Source organism: Somniosus microcephalus, chromosome 2 (genome assembly GCF_052327205.1).
Source record: "Somniosus microcephalus isolate GS21.2 chromosome 2, FLI_Smic_1.0, whole genome shotgun sequence".
NCBI lineage: Eukaryota > Metazoa > Chordata > Chondrichthyes > Squaliformes > Somniosidae > Somniosus > Somniosus microcephalus.
In genome coordinates this window covers 364,093,323-364,112,003 of record NC_140988.1, presented here as the reverse complement: position 1 = coordinate 364,112,003, position 18,681 = coordinate 364,093,323, and the positions used below count along the sequence as shown (strand labels likewise).

Below are 18,681 nucleotides of genomic sequence, written 5' to 3'. Positions count from 1 at the left end.
CCCGGCGCTATACCGCCTGCTCTTGGTAGCGACGGGTTTGCAGTCAGGGGTAAGGTTAGCAAACAGAGAGGGTGGCGGGACCTTGAGGGTGGAGAGGCTGCAGGTGTTACGCGGTGGGCGGTTTAACGTTTGCTGGTTGTTGACTGTGAGTGGGGGGAGGGGTCCACCGTATGCTAGGGTTACGCTTTGGAGGTGGGATTGGAAGTCCAGCCCTAGTAGGACGGCAGCGCAGAGATGGGGGAGGACGAGGAGTTTAAAGTTTTTATACTCCGTGCCCTTAACCGACAGGGTCACGACACAGTAGCCGCTGATGTCCGTGGCGTGGGACCTCGATGCCATCGAGATTCGGCTGCGCGTTGGTAGGACAGAGAGGGAGTAGTGGCTCACCGTGTCTGGGTGGATGAAGCTCTCCGTGCTTCCGCTGTCGAACAGGCAGGTCGTGGCGTGGCCGTTCACTTTGATGTCCATCATTGACTTGGACAGATGGTGCGGGCGGGCTTGGTCCAGGGTGACGGAAGCTAGTGTGTAGCTGAGCGAGTCGTTGTCATCTGCGGGCGAGGCGGTCGGGCGTGGTGAGTAAAATGGCGTCTCCCACGAGGTAGGGCCCCATGAGGCACTATTGGGGTCGGTTGCCTTAATCAAAGATGGCCGCCCCCATGACTCATGTGTGGGGATGCTGGCCTCAGTTGCCCTAAACAAAGATGGCCGCCCCCATGACTCATGTGTGGGGATGCTGGCCTCAGTTGCCCTAAACAAAGATGGCCGCCCCCATGACTCATGTGTGGGGATGCTGGCCTCAGTTGCCCTAAACGAAGATGGCCGCCCCCATAGTTCGCATGCGGCACTGCTGGCCTCTGAGGATCCGCTCCTGCAGGCCTTGGAGAAGTGGCCTTTCTTCAGGCAGGTTTTACATATGGAGTTCTTGGCTGGGCAGCGCGACCTCGGGTGCTTCTCCTGGCCACAAAAAAAACAGCCGGCGGCCCGATCGCGGATGCCCGATGTCGGGGCCGGTGCCGGGGGTGGCGGGGCCGGTCGGGTCCGGGACGCCGACGCAGAGGTAGGTCCCGGGGGCGGCGCTGGGAAGGGTGCTGTGGTAGGGGTCGGGCCCGAGTCCCAGGGTCGCGAGCAGTACCTGGTGAATGCTTCCTGATCTTGGTGGGCCACTTCCAGGGAGATAGCGAGGGCTTCAGCTTTTTCCATGCTGAGGTCTTTAGCTTCCAGCAGTCTTTGCCGTGAGTACTCGGACCGTAGGCCTTTCAGGAATGCGTCGCGGATATTATCTTCAGTATTTTCGGCTGCCGACACCGATTTAAAGTCACAGTTCCTGGCGAGTGCATATAGCGCCTGTGAGAATTCGGCTACTGATTCTCCTGGCTGTTGCGGCCGTGATCTTAGGAGGTGCCTAGCGTACATGTAGTTTACCGGGGTCCGGTACTTCTGTTTCAGCAGGTTGATGGCGGTCTCGTAGGTAGTCATGTCCTCGATGAGAGTGTATACTCTCGGGCTCAGTTGTGCCTGCAGGACACTTAGTTTGGATGCCTGAGGGACGCTGGATTCTCTCAGGTATGATTCGAAACAGACCAGCCAGTGTTTAAAGTCTGCGGCTGAGTTTGCTGCTCGTGGGTTCAGGTCCAGGTACGGCGGTCTGAGGGCTCGCAGCCAAGCTGGCTGGTGTGGCTGTGCTCCTGGGAGCTGCGCTGGTGGCTCCTCCGCCGGTTGTGACTCGTTGTCGGACATCATTAAATTTAGTCAATAAAATTGATATACCTATCAATTCCTCCAATAAAAGGCGAAGAGTTACGAAGGTGACTAAAGGTTTTTATTGACTAAATAACAGAGCCCACTCTCGTGGGTGATCCGATCCAAGCAGGAGGAATACCAGCCAGTCGCTCACCTTTATACCTGGCCTGGTGGGTGGAGCCAAGGCGGAGTCGGCAGTGGTCATCCCAGGTATAGCAGTGTGGCAAGAGGCGACCTCGTACCGTGATACAATAGTGGTCAGTGATACAGTTATAACGAACAGTGGTGAACAGTGCTAACTACTAACAGTGATACGATAGTGAACGTGGTTTACCACATATATTCAAGAAGGAGTTTGATATATTTCTTAAGGCTAAAGGGATCAAGGGGTATGGGGAGAAAGCAGGGACCGGGTACTGAATTTGGATGATCAGCCACAATCGAATTGAATGGCGGAGCAGGCTCGAGGGGCCGAATGGCCTACTCCTGCTCCTATCTTCTTTATTTCTATATTTGTTAGGTAACGGTATCAAGGGATATGGATCAAAGGTGGGGAATTGGAATTGAGGTACAGATCAGCTATGATCTACTTGAATGGTGCAACAGGCTCGAAGGGCTGAATGGCCTCTCCTGTTTGTGTTTCTATGCTTTCACCTATGCCTTTGAACAAAGTGCTGTAATATCAGTGAGATGCAGAGTGCCACATGGCAAGGGTTTCTGCCTTTGAAGGCCATGTACCCTCAGAGGTAAATGCAAATAGTTGCTACTGGGGCCATTATTTTGTTCCACTCACAGACCGCCTGAGGTTTCACCCTGACTGGTACAAGCCACATTGGTGGTGGACTTCATATTTCTGGCCTGTATGAATGTTGTCCTGCAACTGGTTTTAGGGGAAAATAGTGTTTTTGCATGCAAGATTGCCAATCGCTTGCACAATGTCAAAAATGTCCAGCGCTTAGAATAGTGTAAAATGTATACTTTGGCGCCAACACCCCAAAAAAAAAGTGCACATTTTGGGGTAGTACAATAAATGTGCCCAGCTGCATAACAGTAAAGGAATGACATTACAGATGCATTATCTAGTCTGCTAGCAACATAAATGTATCTTACTGGAGTGTAATGTTTTTGAATAGGGAATGTATTGGTACAGATTGTAAAGAACTACTGTTCTTGCTGGGCAAATAAGTTACTGATACTGCAGTCGGTAAGCAAGTGGAAATCATGCACGATTGAGGGAATGTGAGATGGTGCAGGGTAGGAATGGTGGGAAAGAAGCGGTGATAAGGAGGATATCTTTTAGCAGTAAAGTAGATGGGTGGTGAAAGTGAGAAATAAAAACAAGTAATCAGGTGAGAACACAAGACTAGGAAGCAAAATAATTTTTTTTTTTAAGTCATGCAACTTCTGAAGCCAAAATAGACAAGGTTTGTATGTGAGAGACAAAGTTTAATGTTATAGGTTGTCGTCTTTCTCACGACTCTGGTGGTCCAGCTTAAGTTGCTCCTTTTCCAAGACTGAAAACAGAAGGGAAAACAACAGGTACAGTCCGTAACTTGAAATTCCGCAACTGATTTCATAGAAAACTAACGCATTTAACTAACACGTTTTTAAAAAATTTGGAAAAGGGCATAAAATATTGTTGACCAGGGGGTGCCCATGCTTTTGGATTCATGGGCTCCACTCACGTTTAAATCCAGGTGTTTAGGATTTATCCAAATAGGGAACAGCCATTTCCAACACCGAGTGCCCACAAAATTCAAATGATAAAATGTAAGTGCAAAAAAAAACCCTGACCTGCTTGGGCTTCAAGCACTGATTGCCAGGGCTTGAGATGCTTCCTGTTGGACATCCCTGATGTATACTGCATAAGTATACAGTTATCATGCATTTGAAAAGGCGTTGGAGGAAGAAAGGGTGATGAGACATGATTCTAAAGTAAAAGGGGGGAAAGGGTGGGCGTGGATAAGTGAATGACATCTATTGGGAGAATCTGGCAACAATGATAAATTTGGATTTGTTGGCAGTCGGTGTTCAAACCAGAAACCTGAAGAGTGCCTGCAGAAGATGTTCATGAAATTTTTTGGAGCAAGTTAGTTAAAAAGCAAGGGCAGAAATAAAACTGTGTTTCAAGAACTTGCTTTATTTTTTTTTGTTTCTGAGATGGTCAGTGACCTTGGTTGTTTCCAGTGTTGTCTGCACAGCATGGTGTGAGGCAACCTTATTGGTGATTTCATGCTGTGTTTCGCATCAAAGCAGCTGTGTGTAAAAGTGCTCTCTCACCGCTCCAAATCTTACAATGGTTGTATAAAAATACATTTGGCTTCACGTTTTTGTTCTGTGTTTTACACATGAGCTCTTTTACTATCTGGAATGACATTTTTAACCTTCACCAGCAGTATTGAGTTTCCTATTTTCACGTACATTACAAGATTTTTTTCTTTAAACCAATTGTGATTTTGATTCCTTTTCCTGTACATCAGCAGGCACACCACCAGGAGAAGAAATGCCAATTGTTTCAAAGACCAACATCAAGGAATACAAGGACAGCTTCTCCAACGAGAAGTTCGATTTTCGCAACAATCCCAATATCACCTTCTTTGTGTACGTCAACAACTTCACCTGGCCCATTAAGATACAGGTTTGTTTCTTTCAGCCTTGCTTCATCTGGGTTATTTTAACGGATAGAAAGTCTAGCAGAGTACTTTTTTGCTCTTTTTTTAAGAAAAGCCTTGACAGTTTAAAAAAAAATGATCACATTTCTGAACTAAACCGAAGTCCCTGTGTACTGGTCTCACTAGATGTAACTCCTATCCAGCTATCCAGTCAGCTAAACACTCATTCAAATAACTCCTCGAGAAGCAGGGTGCTGTTTTGAAGCTTTACTTGAATGAAAATGTGAAACTGTAAACAAAGACAAAGTATGTTTTGAACACAGGTAAGTACTATACATTAGATGTTACATAAGATGCAAAAACATGTTTATGAAAACAGAACAGACTGCTTAACACATAAGTAGGTAACTGTATAAGTAAATAGCACTGAAGCTAACCCTCAGTAGCTAGCAGCTAATAAACTTCTTATTGACAAAGTATTGTCAAAATACTATACCGACAAGGTTATTATGTTACCAAATAAGGATACTCACAGACATTGCGTCTTGCCTAGCGTATGAGGAAGGATGGAGGAGGATAGAAAACAAGCTGCCACACTTGGACCTTGTTCACAACTGAGAAAACACTTCCTCGAATACTACTTCCTATGCAGACAGGAAGAAGGTCAAATAACACGCTGCTATACAATAACTACCACTAGGGGCGCTACCTACATCTAACAAGTCCAGGACACCCTGTGTCTCCTCAACTCCAGGACAGCAGGAGCTGTGCTGATGAATAAGAGCCCTATATGTCCTGGAGTCGGTGCATTGATTGCAACAGCGGTGTTTGGCTTTGGACCAGCCTGGGAGACACACTGGAGCTGTTTAACACTGGGCAAATAGGCTAATAGCTTGAAGCCTTAAACACACTTTTTTGACATAACTTGGTGCTCAAGGTGCGAGATGTTACTGTTGGAAAAAGGAACACTGTATTTTAACCAAGCAGTGTTGGCATTAAGCACTCCAAGATCAGATGCTATACCGCGCAATACAGAACACAGCTCTTTCTATTGTACCCTAACAGATATTTCTCCATGCAAACTTCATAATAGAATCGTCCGCTGTACCACTGGGACATTTTACTATTTTTCTCACCAGCCATGTCTGATTAATTTAATTTAGGGGCAGTGCTGTAGGAACCAGATAGAATATATACAGAGACAGAATATGGAGGAGACTTGCACTCTGTTGGTTGGGTTGGATTTTATCTGTGGTGTATGTGCCTTTAAGAGCCCCCTGTGTACTGTAATGCCGGTAATGGCCACTCGGGCTATATAAGCCTGTATAGTGTCTTGTATCTGTTAGTTCACCTCCAGACTTTGTTCAGTAAACACCTGTGAAACCAACTCCTGCATTCCGTGTCTCCATTAACACACGGATACAACAGTGGCGACGAATTGGAAACGGACTTATCTGCAATTCGGCAGCACCTCAAGGAGATGGATTCCTCAGACGAAAGTCGAAGAAAAACAAGAAAGAAAAAAAACAAAACTGGTTTCACCAGCTAGCCGAGCTGGTGGCAGGTACTGCAATAATCCTTCCTGGGCGGCGGGCTGGGGCTCCATCGGCTGGCTCTGCAGCGGGGCCGAGCAGCGAAGGCGGAGGCAAACCGAGACAGAGGGTGGAGCACTCGGGAGACGGCCGGCGCTGCAAAGCAGGTCGGCGTTCGGACCAAGCAGAGGGAGGGAAAAGTCCCAGAGTGTCTGGCGGGAACGAGTCTCCACCTATTTAAAAAAAAAAAAAAAAATACCTGTGTAAATAAAAACCGCGGAGAACAGCGTTGTCAGCAGCGGCGGGAAAGCGCGGGAGGCGCCATTTTTTTTCTGCGGGGAAGAAAGGAAAGTGCGGGAGGCGCCATTTTTTTTCAGGATGCCTAAGACTGGCAATATTACTGCTTTCGATAGCGTTGTAGAGGATTGGACCACGTATGTGGAAAGAGTGGAGGTATATTACACAGCAAATGAAATAGAGGATGATAAAAAGGCATCAGTACTTCTAAATCTAATGGGCGCAAGGACATACGGGCTGTTACGAAACTTAATCACTCCAGCCAAACAGAGGGACAAGAATTTTAAGGAGATTGTTGATACCCTACAGGAGCACTTAAACCCAACACCGCTGCTGATAGCGGAACGATTCAAATTCTTCAGGAGGAATCGGCACAAGAATGAAAGTAACGCTGATTACCTCACCGAATTAAGGAAGCTGTCAAAGCACTGCCAATTCGGGGCAGGACTGGCAGATTCCCTACAAGACAACTTCGTCTGCGGTCTCCGAAGTGAAGGAACACAGAAAAGGCTACTTTCTGAGAAAGATTTGACACTGGACAAGGCTTTTAGTGTGGCTGTATCATACGAAGCAGCCGCAAGAGGAGCTGCAGAAATACAGCAAAAGCCACAGGACTTTGGCACCCATGAAATAACACAGGGTTTCGAGAGATGTTATCGCTGCGGCAGATCCACCCATGACCAGAGGGACTGCTGGTTCAAGGACAAAGCATGCAGGCAATGTGGAAAGATTGGACACATTGCACGTGTATGCCGATCTGGAAACAAAAAAATCCACGGACAGGAAAAAAATCAATAAGGAAAAGTACAGAAAGGTACAAATGATGACGGACAGTAGCTCCGAAGACCAGAAGAGCGATAGCGACTCCGGAAACAAGAGACTAAGCTGTCTCAAATTCCATAATGTAATTGCCAAAGAAGATTACCAGACCATTTGGGTTACCCTCACAATAGCGGGGTCCCCAGTTAAAATGGAGCTAGATACAGGATCAGCTCTGACCGTCATAAGTCGACGGGATTACGAGCGGCTATTTCCGCATATACCTTTGAAAGACACATCCGTTATCTTGAAAACATATACGGGGCAGAAAGTATACCCCAAAGGGAAAATAAGGGTGCCCGTTGTGTACAACGGCAAGGAAATACAGAAGTTGTATTTATACGTTCTGCAAGATGGTGGTCCACTGCTGCTGGGACGTGAATGGATCAGGAAGATACGTTTAGGCGAATGGCACTCCATTCAGGCACTGACGGTGACCAGTAAGAAAAAAAATGATGACGTCATACCTGAAGGATTAAAAGACATCTTGGCCAACGCCAAGGAAGTGTTTCAACTGGAACTAGGAACCTTGAAAGGCGTCACCGCCTCAATAAAAGTGGAAGATGTGGCAATTCCCAAGTTTTTTAAGGCAAGGCCGGTGCCATACGCAATTCGTCCAGCAGTCGAGGCAGAGCTGGAGAATTTGGAAAAGGCAGGCGTGTTATCCAAGATAGATTGGAGCGAGTGGGCAACACCCATCGTCCCGGTCATGAAGAAAACGTTGAATAATGATAAATCTGAATAACAGAGAAAAATTCGCATCTGTGGGGACTTCAAGGTGACTGTAAACCCGGTCCTTCACGGTACAGTATCCTCTTCCGAGGATAGAAGATATTTTTGCCTCGCTATCCGGAGGGAAACATTTCACCAAAATTGACTTGGCACAAGCATATCTACAGATGGAGATTGAAGAGGCCTCTAAAAAGTATCTCACGATTAATACACACAAAGGTCTGTACCAGTACAATCGACTGGTTTTCGGAGTAGCACCAGCTCCAGCTATCTGGCAAAGAGCTATGGAGCAAGTCCTCCAAGGGATTCCGGGGACTCAATGCTACCTAGACGACATCCTTGTAACAGGAGAAAACGACAACGAGCACCTTGCCAATTTGGAGCAGGTACTCATTAGGCTGAGAGAACGGGGCCTACGAGCAAATCGCCCCAAGTGCGAATTTTTCCAGAAACAAATATCATATTGTGGCCACATAATTAACGAGGAAGGGTTGCATAAGTCACCTGAGAAAATTGAAGCAGTCATAAAAGCCCCAGCACTTGAAAATGTCTCACAATTAAGGTCGTTACTGGGATTGATAAATTAATATCATAAATTTTTACCGAACTTGTCAACTGTTCTGCACCCTCTTCACGAACTGTTACAAATGGGAGTAATTTGGAAATGGAGCGAAGACTAAATGTGCCTTACATAAATGCAAAGGCTTGATCACGCCCAAGGAAGCTTTGGCTCATTACAACCCATCACTGTCAATCAGACTGGCGTGCGATGCATCCCCTTACGGCGTAGGAGCGGTATTATCGCATAGATTCCCTGATGGCTCGGAGCGGCTGATAGCTTTTGCGTCACGCTCATTGAACTCAGCTGAGCGTAACTATGCCCAGTTCGACAGGGAGGCACTCAGCCTGGTATGGGGAGTTGAGAAATTCAACCATTACCTACACGGACAAAAATTTACCTTGTTGAGTGACCACCAACCCCTCGTCTCCATATTTAACCCTAAAAAGGGTGTTCCCATTATGACAGCGCAAAGGCTACAGAGGTGGTCCCTTTTCCTAGGGGCACACCAATATGACATAGAATACAAAGGATCAAAACAGCATGGGAATGCTGACGGTTTATCGCGCCTACTGTTGCCAACGGTAGAAGAGGCACCTACAGTGGACCCAGTGGAGATGTTCCACTCAACCATAGTGGAATGTCTACCAGTGACAAATTCTGCCATTGAAAAGGAAACGAGAAATGACCCGACTCTCACGAGTCTACGATTTAACGGTGAAGGGATGGCCAGCACATGGCGAACCACTGTTGCCAGCATTCTCGCAAAGAACAGAACAGCTGTCAGTGTGCCGAGGAACCTTGATGTGTGGATCCAGAGTGGTGATTCCACCCAAGCTCCAGGATAAAGTGCTAAAAGAGCTTCACGAGGGGCATCTGGGTGGAGTGAAAATGAAGAACCTAGCCAGAGCGTTTGTGTGGTGGCCAGGTATCGATGGAGACATCGAAGAAATGACCAAGAGCTGCCTAGGATGCCAGAAGGTCCAAAACGCCCCACCACAAGCCCCTCTACATCCGTGGGAGTGGCCCTCATCTCCATGGCAAAGGGTACACATCGACTTTGCTGGTCCATTTATGGACTCAATGTTCTTAATCGCGGTTGACGCACACTCCAAGTGGCCGGAGGTAATAAAGATGTCCTCCACCACCACGGAAAAAACCATCACAGTATTAAGGACCATATTTGCCAGGAATGGGCTGCCTGAACAGATCTGTTCTGATAATGGACCGCAATTTGTGTCCGAAGAATTCAGGAAGTTCTTAAAAAACAATGGGGTTAAGCACTACACGTCCGCCCCATACCATCCCGCCACCAATGGATTGGCTGAAAGGTTTGTCCAGACCTTCAAGAAGGCCATAAAGGCCATGGGTAATGAAGACATAAATCTACAGCATAAGGTAGATAACTTCTTGTTTGCATACAGGAATGCAACACGTGGTTACAAACCAAACTCCCGCCATGATGTTCTTCAATAGAAGCCTAAGATGCCGGCTGGATTTGATCAAGCCAAACATCAGAAGGGACGTGGAGAACCGGCAATTTCAAGGCATGAATGAAAGGCCAACTAGAACCTTCCAGATAGGTCAACAAGTTTTGGCCCGGGGCTACCGTACCGAGAAATGGCAGCCTGGAACTATTTGCACACGACTAGGACCGCTGATGTATACCGTGGACATTGGAGAAAGCATAATAAGGCGCCATGCTGACCAGATCATAGTCATCCGAAAAGGGACAACCTACACCACAACTCTATACACCTGATGATGAAGCAGAGATACCCATAGTATCTACCTCCGATCCGGTGATACTGGAACCAGATGAACCCGACACTGGCATTCAAGCCGAATCGACCTTGCCAAAAGAACCTTGCCAAATTAGTCTCCACTTGGAGAGGCAAGGATTAATCGGGGATAGTCAGCATGGCTTTGTCAAGGGTAAATCATGTCTGACCAATCTGATTGAATTTTTCGAGGGGGTGACTAGGTGTGTGGATGAAGGAAATGCTGTGGATGTGGTATACATGGACTTCAGTAAGGCTTTTGACAAAGTCCCGCATAGGAGACTGGTCAAGAAGGTAAGAGCCCATGGGATCCAGGGTGCCTTGGCACGTTGGATCCTAAACTGGCTGAGTGGCAGGAGGCAGAGGGTGATGGTCGAAGGTTGCTTTTGTGACTGGAGGCCTGTGTCCAGTGGGGTACCTCAGGGATTGGTGCTGGGTCCCTTGCTGTTTGTGATCTACATAAATGATTTGGAGGAGAATGTAAAAGGTATGATCAGTAAGTTCGCAGATGACACGAAAATTGGTGGGGTGGTAAATTGCGAGGAGGAAAGCCTCAGGCTACAGGACGATATAAACGGGTTGGTCAGATGGGCGGAAAAGTGGCAAATGGAATTTAACCCTGAAAAGTGCGAGGTGATGCATTTTGGACGGACAAATAAGGCAAGGGAATACACAATGAGTGGTAGGACCCTAGGAAGTACAGAGGGTCAGAGGGACCTTGGTGTACATGTACATAGATCCCTGAAGGCAGCGGAACAGGTAGATAACGTGGTTAAAAAGGCATATGGGATACTTGCCTTCATTAGCCGAGGCATAGAATATAAGAGCAGGGAGGTTATGATGGAGCTGTACAAAACGCTGGTAAGGCCACAGCTGGAGTACTGTGTGCAGTTCTGGTCGCCTCACTATAGGAAGGATGTGATTGCTTTGGAGGGGGTGCAGAGGAGATTCACCAGGATGTTACCTGGGATGGAGCGCCTCAGCTATGAAGAAAGACTAAACAGGCTGGGGTTGTTTTCCTTGGAGCAAAGAAGGCTGAGGGGGGACCTGATTGAGGTGTACAAAATGATGAGGGGCATAGATAGGGAAGATAAAGAGGAACTTTTCCCCTTAGTAGGGGGGTCAATAACAAGGGGGCATAGATTCAAGGTAAGGGGCAGGAGGTTTAGAGGGGATTTGAGGAGGATCTTTTTCACCCAGAGGGTGGTTGGAGTCTGGAACTCGCTGCCTGAAAGGGTGGTAGAGGAAGGAACCCTCAACATTCAAGAAGCATTTGGATGAGCACTTGAAATGCCATTGCATACAAGGCTGTGGACCAAATGCTGGAAAATGGGATTAGATTGGACAGGGCTTGATGGACGGCGCAGACGCGATGGGCCGAAGGGCCTCTTTCTGTGCTGTATACCTCTGACTCTACTACACCACCAGAAACTACTACACCACCGAGGCGTTATCCGGACCGAGTCAGGAAGCCTCCAGAGAGACTGACTTATAATTGATTAACTGCAGCAAATGTGTAGATTATTGTTCTTGTAACATGTTAATTAATGATTACTTAAAATATTATGTACTGGTTGTCTAAAAGGGGAGGCATTGTGGTGCATGTGCCTTTAAGAGCCCCCTGTGTACTGTAATGCCGGTAATGGCCACTTGGGCTATATAAGGCTGTATAGTGTCTTGTATCTGTTAGTTCATCTCCAGACTTTGTTCAGTAAACACCTGTGAAACCAACTCCTGCATTCCATGTCTCCATTAACACACGGATACAACATTATCTAGAGTGGATTTTTTGTATTTTGAACAGAGTTGTTTGGCGAGAGCAAAGACTTTTTCTCCCAAGACATTCTTTCCTCTTTCAATCTTGGTGAACCGAATGAAAATTCCTGAGACTTTTTTTCACAAACTGTGTTTCCACTCCCCAGCCTTGGGTAGGGATGGGGATGAAGGGGGCGGTGGGCGGTGCGGGGTTGGTGCATGGTTAGCAGTACAAACCCAGTACAGTTCAATACAGACCATAACAAGTACCACCAGTACAAAGAAAGGTCTGATGAGAGTAGAAAGTCATGTTCCTGGAAGCTTACATGAAGGTAACAGTGGCTCTCAAAGGCCTCAAGTCCAGTTGCTTTGTCTTTAGCTTTATTCATATCAATTTCAAGGAATTTAAAAACATTGCTGATTTTCTTTTCTTGCATTTTTAATTTGACAGGATTTAGCTACATTTTTTTTATTCCTATTGGAAATTATGCATTAAATCGTTGAAACGTTTTAACCTGCACTGTGGCTGGCTTGCAATATTTGCTGCTGAGGCCTTGAAATGATGATGAGCAAATATTAGTGTGCAGACAGTTAATTTATTCACATGGGAATTCCTGATTCTGCTGCTTTAACAAAGGTGTTATCCTGTTCAAAATAGGTTAACATTTTATCGAGGATAGGTAGATGATGCATGGCGCAGTTTCAAGAACATAAGAAATAGGAGCTGGAATAGGCCAATTGGCACTTCATCTCGAGCCATCCTTTGTTTCTTAACTTTTGCCTTGAATATCTCTTCATGTCGCTTAACCTCTCCTGCCTTCTATCCTATCACAGACCTTCCCTTTTGTTCTTTCATCCCCTCTCCCCTTTCCCAGCCCTTACACTGGATTAAAACTCTGTTCCTTTTCCTGCTTTTTTCCAGTTCTGACGAAAGGTCATCGACCTGAAACGTTAACTTTGTTTCTCTCTTCAAAGATGCTGCCTGACCTGCTGAGTGTCTCCAGCATTTTCTGTTTTTATTATAGGGAATATAGGCCTGGCCTACTCAGTCTCTCCTCATAGGGCAATCCCAGGAACCAGTCCAGTGAACCTTTGTTGCACTCCCTCTAACAGATTTGTCAAACACAATTTCTCTTTCATAAAACCATGTTCACTCTGCCTAATCATATTATGATTTTCTAAGTGCCCTGTTACCACGTCCCTAATAATAGCCTGACATAAAATGCTAGAATCTAACTGGTTTGTAGTTCCCTGTTTTTGCTCTTCCTCCTTTCTTAAATATTGGGGTTATGTTTGCTACCTTCCAATCCTAGAACTTTAGGGAATCCTGGAAGATTGATACCAGTGCATCCACTATCTCTAGCTACCTCTTTTAAAACCCTAGGATGCAGGTCATCAGGTTTGTCCCAACTTAGTCCCATTAATTTCTCCAATACTATGTCTTTACTTTTACTGATTTCTTCAAGTTCCCCATTATTTCCGGAATGTGTTTTGTGTCTTCTACCATGAAGACAGATACAAAGTATTTGTTTAATGTCTCTGCCATTTCCTTATTGCCCGTTACGATTTCTCCTGTCTCTGCCTCTAATGGGTCCACGTTTACTTTACTAATCTCTTCCTATTTACATACCTATAGAAATGTTTAAATCTGTTTTTATGTCTCTTGCTAATTTACTCTCATTCTTTTTTCTCTTGCCTTATCAATTTCTTGGTCCTCCTTTGCTGAATTCTTAAAATCCTCCCAATCCTCAGGCTTACTATTCTTTTTGGCAACCTTTATAAGCCTCTTCCTTTGATCTAAGAATATCTTTAACTTCTCTTGTTAGCCACGACAATCCGATAGTTTCATGGTTACCATTATTGATACTAGCTTTTTTTTTTAATTCCAGATTGCTTTCAGTAGCTCAATTTAAATTCCCCAGCTGCCGTGGTGGGATTTGAGCTCACGTCTCTGGATCATTAGTCCAGGCCTCTGGATTACTAGCCCAGTAACGTTACCGCTATGCTACCGTTCCTGTTGGAGATGTGAGACTAGGTTAACTCACCAGCTTCAAATTGAAGGATGATTCTTTTCTAGTAATATTTGTATTCTGTATTCAGCTATTTGGCAATTTTCTAATTGATGTTTAAACTGTGACTGATTATCTTAGCAGCAAAACACTTTAAGAGTCCTCACATTTCATTAAAATGTGCTGTATTTTAATCACTGCTGCTGAACAGCGCCACTGCGAAGGCTGTTCTTCGATTTGTGACCGTAAAATGACCATTTATAATCTCTTCTGGTGAATTACAGTGTCTTAATCAAATGGAGCTAATTGGAGTTGACATTAAATTATCTTGGCCCCAATTGCTGCAGCCGAAAACTGAATTATATTATAGTTTCTCCTGTGCTTTATCCTTTAACTTGCAATCAGCCTAACAGCTGTGCCCAGTTCAGTTATATGGAGCATGTCGTTTGCTGCCTGGAGCCACTGATGCTGTCATTTACGTTGGTTGATTTAATCCCTGCTTTTTAAAAATTTATTCAATGGCTTTTCAAAAAAACTCTAATGATGGACAATGTGACCTTATTGACGTTGCATCACAGAATTTTATGTTGGCGTAATGAACACGCAGTATGGGTTTTTCAGTAATTGTGCAATGATACTATTTTTTTTTAAAGATTGCTCTTTAAAGTTTCTGAGGATGAAATTGAAAATCAAACTGTGGAGACATTTTGTCTCGGGGCGATCTTGTGTCATTTCATCACTTGTTCCTTTTGCAAAATGACACTCTAATGGTTTGCTGTTTTGCAATGGACTGTCGTTTTTTTTTTGTGCACAAACCGTGATCTATATCTATATACTAGCTGGAGTGCCCGGCGGTGCCGAGGCTTTTTCGAGGGCATGTTGTTGTTGGAAGAGAGAGTGTGACTGGGGGGGAAGAGAGAGAGCGACTGGGGGGGGCAGAGAGAGAGCGACTGGGGGGGGAAGAGAGCGAGCGACTGGGGGGGTGAAGAGAGCGAGCGACTGGGGGGGAAGAGAGAGAGCGCCTGGGGGGGGAAGAGAGAGAGAGCGACTGGGGGGGGGGGGGAAGAGAGAGAGCGCGACTGGGGGGGGGGGGGAAGAGAGAGAGCGACTTGGGGGGGGGAAGAGAGAGAGCGACTGGGGGGGGGAAGAGAGAGAGCGACTGGGGGGGAAGAGAGAAAGCGACTGGGGGGGCGGAAGAGAGAGAGCGACTGGGGGGGGGGAAGAGAGAGAGCGACTGGGGGGGCGGAAGAGAGAGAGCGACTGGGGGGGCGGAAGAGAGAGAGCGACTGGGGGGGCGGAAGAGAGAGAGCGACTGGGGGGGCGGAAGAGAGAGAGCGACTGGGGGGGCGGAAGAGAGAGCGACTGGGGTGGGGAAGAGAGAGCGACTGGGGGGGGAAGAGAGAGCGACTGGGGGGGGGGAGAGAGAGCGACTGGGGGGGGAAGAGAGAGCGACTGGGGGGGAAGAGAGAGCGACTGGGGGGGGAGAGAGAGCGACTGGGGGGGGGGAGAGAGAGAGAGAGCGACTGGGGGGGGGGAGAGAGAGCGACTGGGGGGGGAGAGAGAGAGCGACTGGGGGGGGAGAGAGAGAGCGACTGGGGGGGGAAGAGAGAGAGCGACTGGGGGGGGGGGAAGAGAGAGAGAGCGACTGGGGGGGAAGAGAGAGCGCGACTGGGGGGTGGGGAAGAGAGAGAACGACTGGGGGGGGAAGAGAGAGAGCGACTGGGGGGGAAGAGAGAGAGCGACTGGGGGGTGGGAGAGGAAGGGGGGGGGGGAGGAGAGGGGAAGTCCCCGAGCCCCGCCCCCCCCATGTCCCGCCTCCCGATGTCGCGAGCCCCGGCCTCCCGCTCTCCGGAGCCCTGCCCTCCGGAGCCCCGCCCTCCCGAGCTGGCTTCAAGACCGCCGATTGCGGCTGAGAGACGGCCGGTGGGCCCGGTTGCCGGGGTAACCCTTCCCGCTCTCCAAGCCCCGCCCGAGATCCGCACTCCCGAGAGCCCCGCCCGAGCCGAGCGGGGAACAGAGAGACGCCGCGTCTCAGCTGCTCCTGCTGCGCGCGCACCCTGTGTATGTCCTGTGACCCTCGTGGCTGACGCCGTTGCCCCGGGTAACGTGACACCGGGGGTGGGGGGGGAGCTTAGCAGAAGCCGTGGGACAATTACCTAGCTCAGGCGTGGCTGGGCAGGAGAGGCCCAGGCTTTGAGGCCTAGGTTCTGAGGCCTTACAAAAACGGGGAAAGGTAGGAAAAAGAATCTTCAGGTTAGAGAAAATATTTACAAATGAATGAAGTTTTTTAAAAAACAATTTAATAAAAGCAATTTTTTTTTGCTGGAAATGTATATTTGAAAAGAAAGACGCAGAAAGCGGGAAAAAGAATGGAAGCAAGATGGCGGCTACTCACCTCGGTTCAGAACGATAAGGCCCGCCCACACACGCACCGATTGGTCGACCGTCAGGTCACCAAAGCGTAGGATTGGTCAATCATCCCGTCACTCGACTGTAGGAGGGCCCGCCCGCACGCGCCAGGAACCCGGCGTACGATTGGTCGACCTCGAGGTCACTCTATCGCTAATGAGCGGATAATGAGATGCTAATGAGCGGAATGTTGAACGTTTTTCGGATACCGCGGGCGCAATTTTCGTCCGGCCATTTTGGAGCGGTAAGCTTTCTTTCAACGTAACGCACGCGTAGGTACGCCCTATAACTTTCGAGCGCATAGCCGGACGGACAGACAGACAGATAGACAGACAGATCGATCCGTTTATATATATATATAGATAGATAGATATACACACGTACTGGATTTGCAATCATCTATAGCTAGGACTGCACTCAACAGCTTTAGCACGAGTACTAACAAGCATTTTAGAGCATTGGATACTGCCCTTATTAACCCCTTCCACCCTCCTTTAAAGAAAAGCTGACCTGATTATTTTTAACCCAAAACTCAATTATACCATTGAAGCCCTGTTTAATGTATTGCAGTAGCAGTAATTGATATAGGTACTGAGCATTGATGTAATATGTTCTCTCATTTCTGACCATAATATCTTTGGACAAAAATTGTGCAGAGCTTCTAGCTTGTCAACAACAACTTGCATTTATATAGTGCCTTTCACCTAGTGAATCATCCAAAGGGGCATAAGTAAAAATAATCACTGTATTTAATATTGCTAATTTCCAGGAACACAGTGCCAATGGATATCTGAACAGCAGAAATTCACTGTCTGACACTGTAATGCACATATGTTGGATAAGGTGTTAAACCGAGGCTCTGTCTCCCTGCACTGAACACTGTATGCCTGTTCAGTTGGTTCATATATGTGTTGAAGATCCAATTTCACTCCTTGAAGAGGAGCAGCGGTTCTGCTTGTGGCCTGACCAATCATTACCACCCAACGCAGATTGAAACAGATGACCAGTTGAATTCTGCCCTTGCAAACTACTGCCCCATCTTCATCTTCAACTTCCCTTCACTTTCAAGTCCTTGCACATGTCACTTCTCAAGTGTGAGCCCACCTTAGCAAGAAGACCCTGTTTTAATCCCTCCAATCAACAACAACTTGAATTTATATAGTGCCTTTAACGTAGTACAATGTCCCAAGGAGCTTCACAGGAGCGTTATTTATAAAAAAAATAATTAAAAAAATTGACACCGAGCCACAAAAGGAGATATTCGTTCAGATGACCAAAAGCTTGGTCAAAGAGGTAGTTTTTAAGGAATGCTTTAAAGGAGGAAAGACATAGCGAGGCAGAGGGGTTTAGGGAGGGAATTCCAGAGCTTAGGACCTCGGCAGCTGAAGGCACAGCCGCCAATGGTGGAGTGATTAAAATCGGGGATGAGCAAGAGGCCAGAATTGCAGGTGCACAGAGATCTTGGTGGGTTTTAGGGCTGGAGGAGGTTACAGAGATAGGGAGGGGGGGCGAGGCCATGGAGGGATTAGAAAACAAGGATGAGAATTTCAAAATCATGGGGTTGCTTAACCGGGAGCCAATGTAGTTCAGCGAGCACAGGGGTGATGGGTGAACGGGACTTGGTGCGAGTTGGATCCGATCAGATTTCCACCCATTGCAATTTGGGATTTTTTGCCATTTCCCTGTGGAAAAGACGTGGATGTAAGCAATCTGAACCTGAAGTTATCTGCGGCAGACCCGAATACATCACTCTGCTCCTCCCACAGCAAGTGGGAGAAAACTTAATTTACAAACTATTTTGACTGTTCAGATTGATACTGAGGGCTGGAGTGAAAATCCAGGCACTGCTTTCAAATTAACTGTCAATTCGTTCATGACTGTAGATTGGTTCTTTCTAGAGTGTTCTCTGTTTTTGGCGGGGTTTGAGGCTCCAGAGAACTGTTGATGCCTGGGATGTGGCAAAATGAACTTTACAGGGATTCAAGCATACAAAATGACCCTTGCGTTGTTTCTTCGGTTTGCATCTTCCAACCACATCTGCGTCCAGCCCTCCACTGCTGCTCTGCTTCGCCAATGTTGCACCCACCCATTCAACTACCTTGCCTTGCCCTCTGGGACTCTCTCCTTCAGCATCTATGTTCTGACCTACAACTTGTTATAAATCTCCATCATCATAAAGAAACTACTCATGAAATAACACTGGGCGGCCAGCTGGTGGCGCCGTCCAAGGAGTATAAATACGCGGGCGTGGGCCCATCTTGCCCAGGGATATTTTGTAAGACAGGAACTAGTGAAGTACAACTAGACCTCCATGTTTTGAAACAAGTTGATTAAAGCCTTGCTTTCTACTCAAACCGAGTGCGTAGTGAGTTTTATTACGTCAATTTAATCAACTTGATATCGACTCCACGCTCGGTGATTTCGGCAACAGCCAGC

At 47.0% G+C, this 18,681-nt stretch overlaps 1 protein-coding gene across 1 annotated transcript in view; it reads left to right on the top strand.

Annotated features, from left to right (window-relative positions):
- Nucleotides 1-18,681, top strand: part of atrn (attractin) — a gene marked incomplete at its 5' end in the record, with an annotated part of 337,365 nt that overhangs the window by 143,103 nt on the left and 175,581 nt on the right. The window contains one exon of the mRNA XM_085967067.1: nucleotides 4,221-4,378. Within this exon, the coding sequence (XP_085823193.1) occupies nucleotides 4,221-4,378 (158 nt within the window). The remainder of the gene's footprint in view (nucleotides 1-4,220; nucleotides 4,379-18,681) is intronic.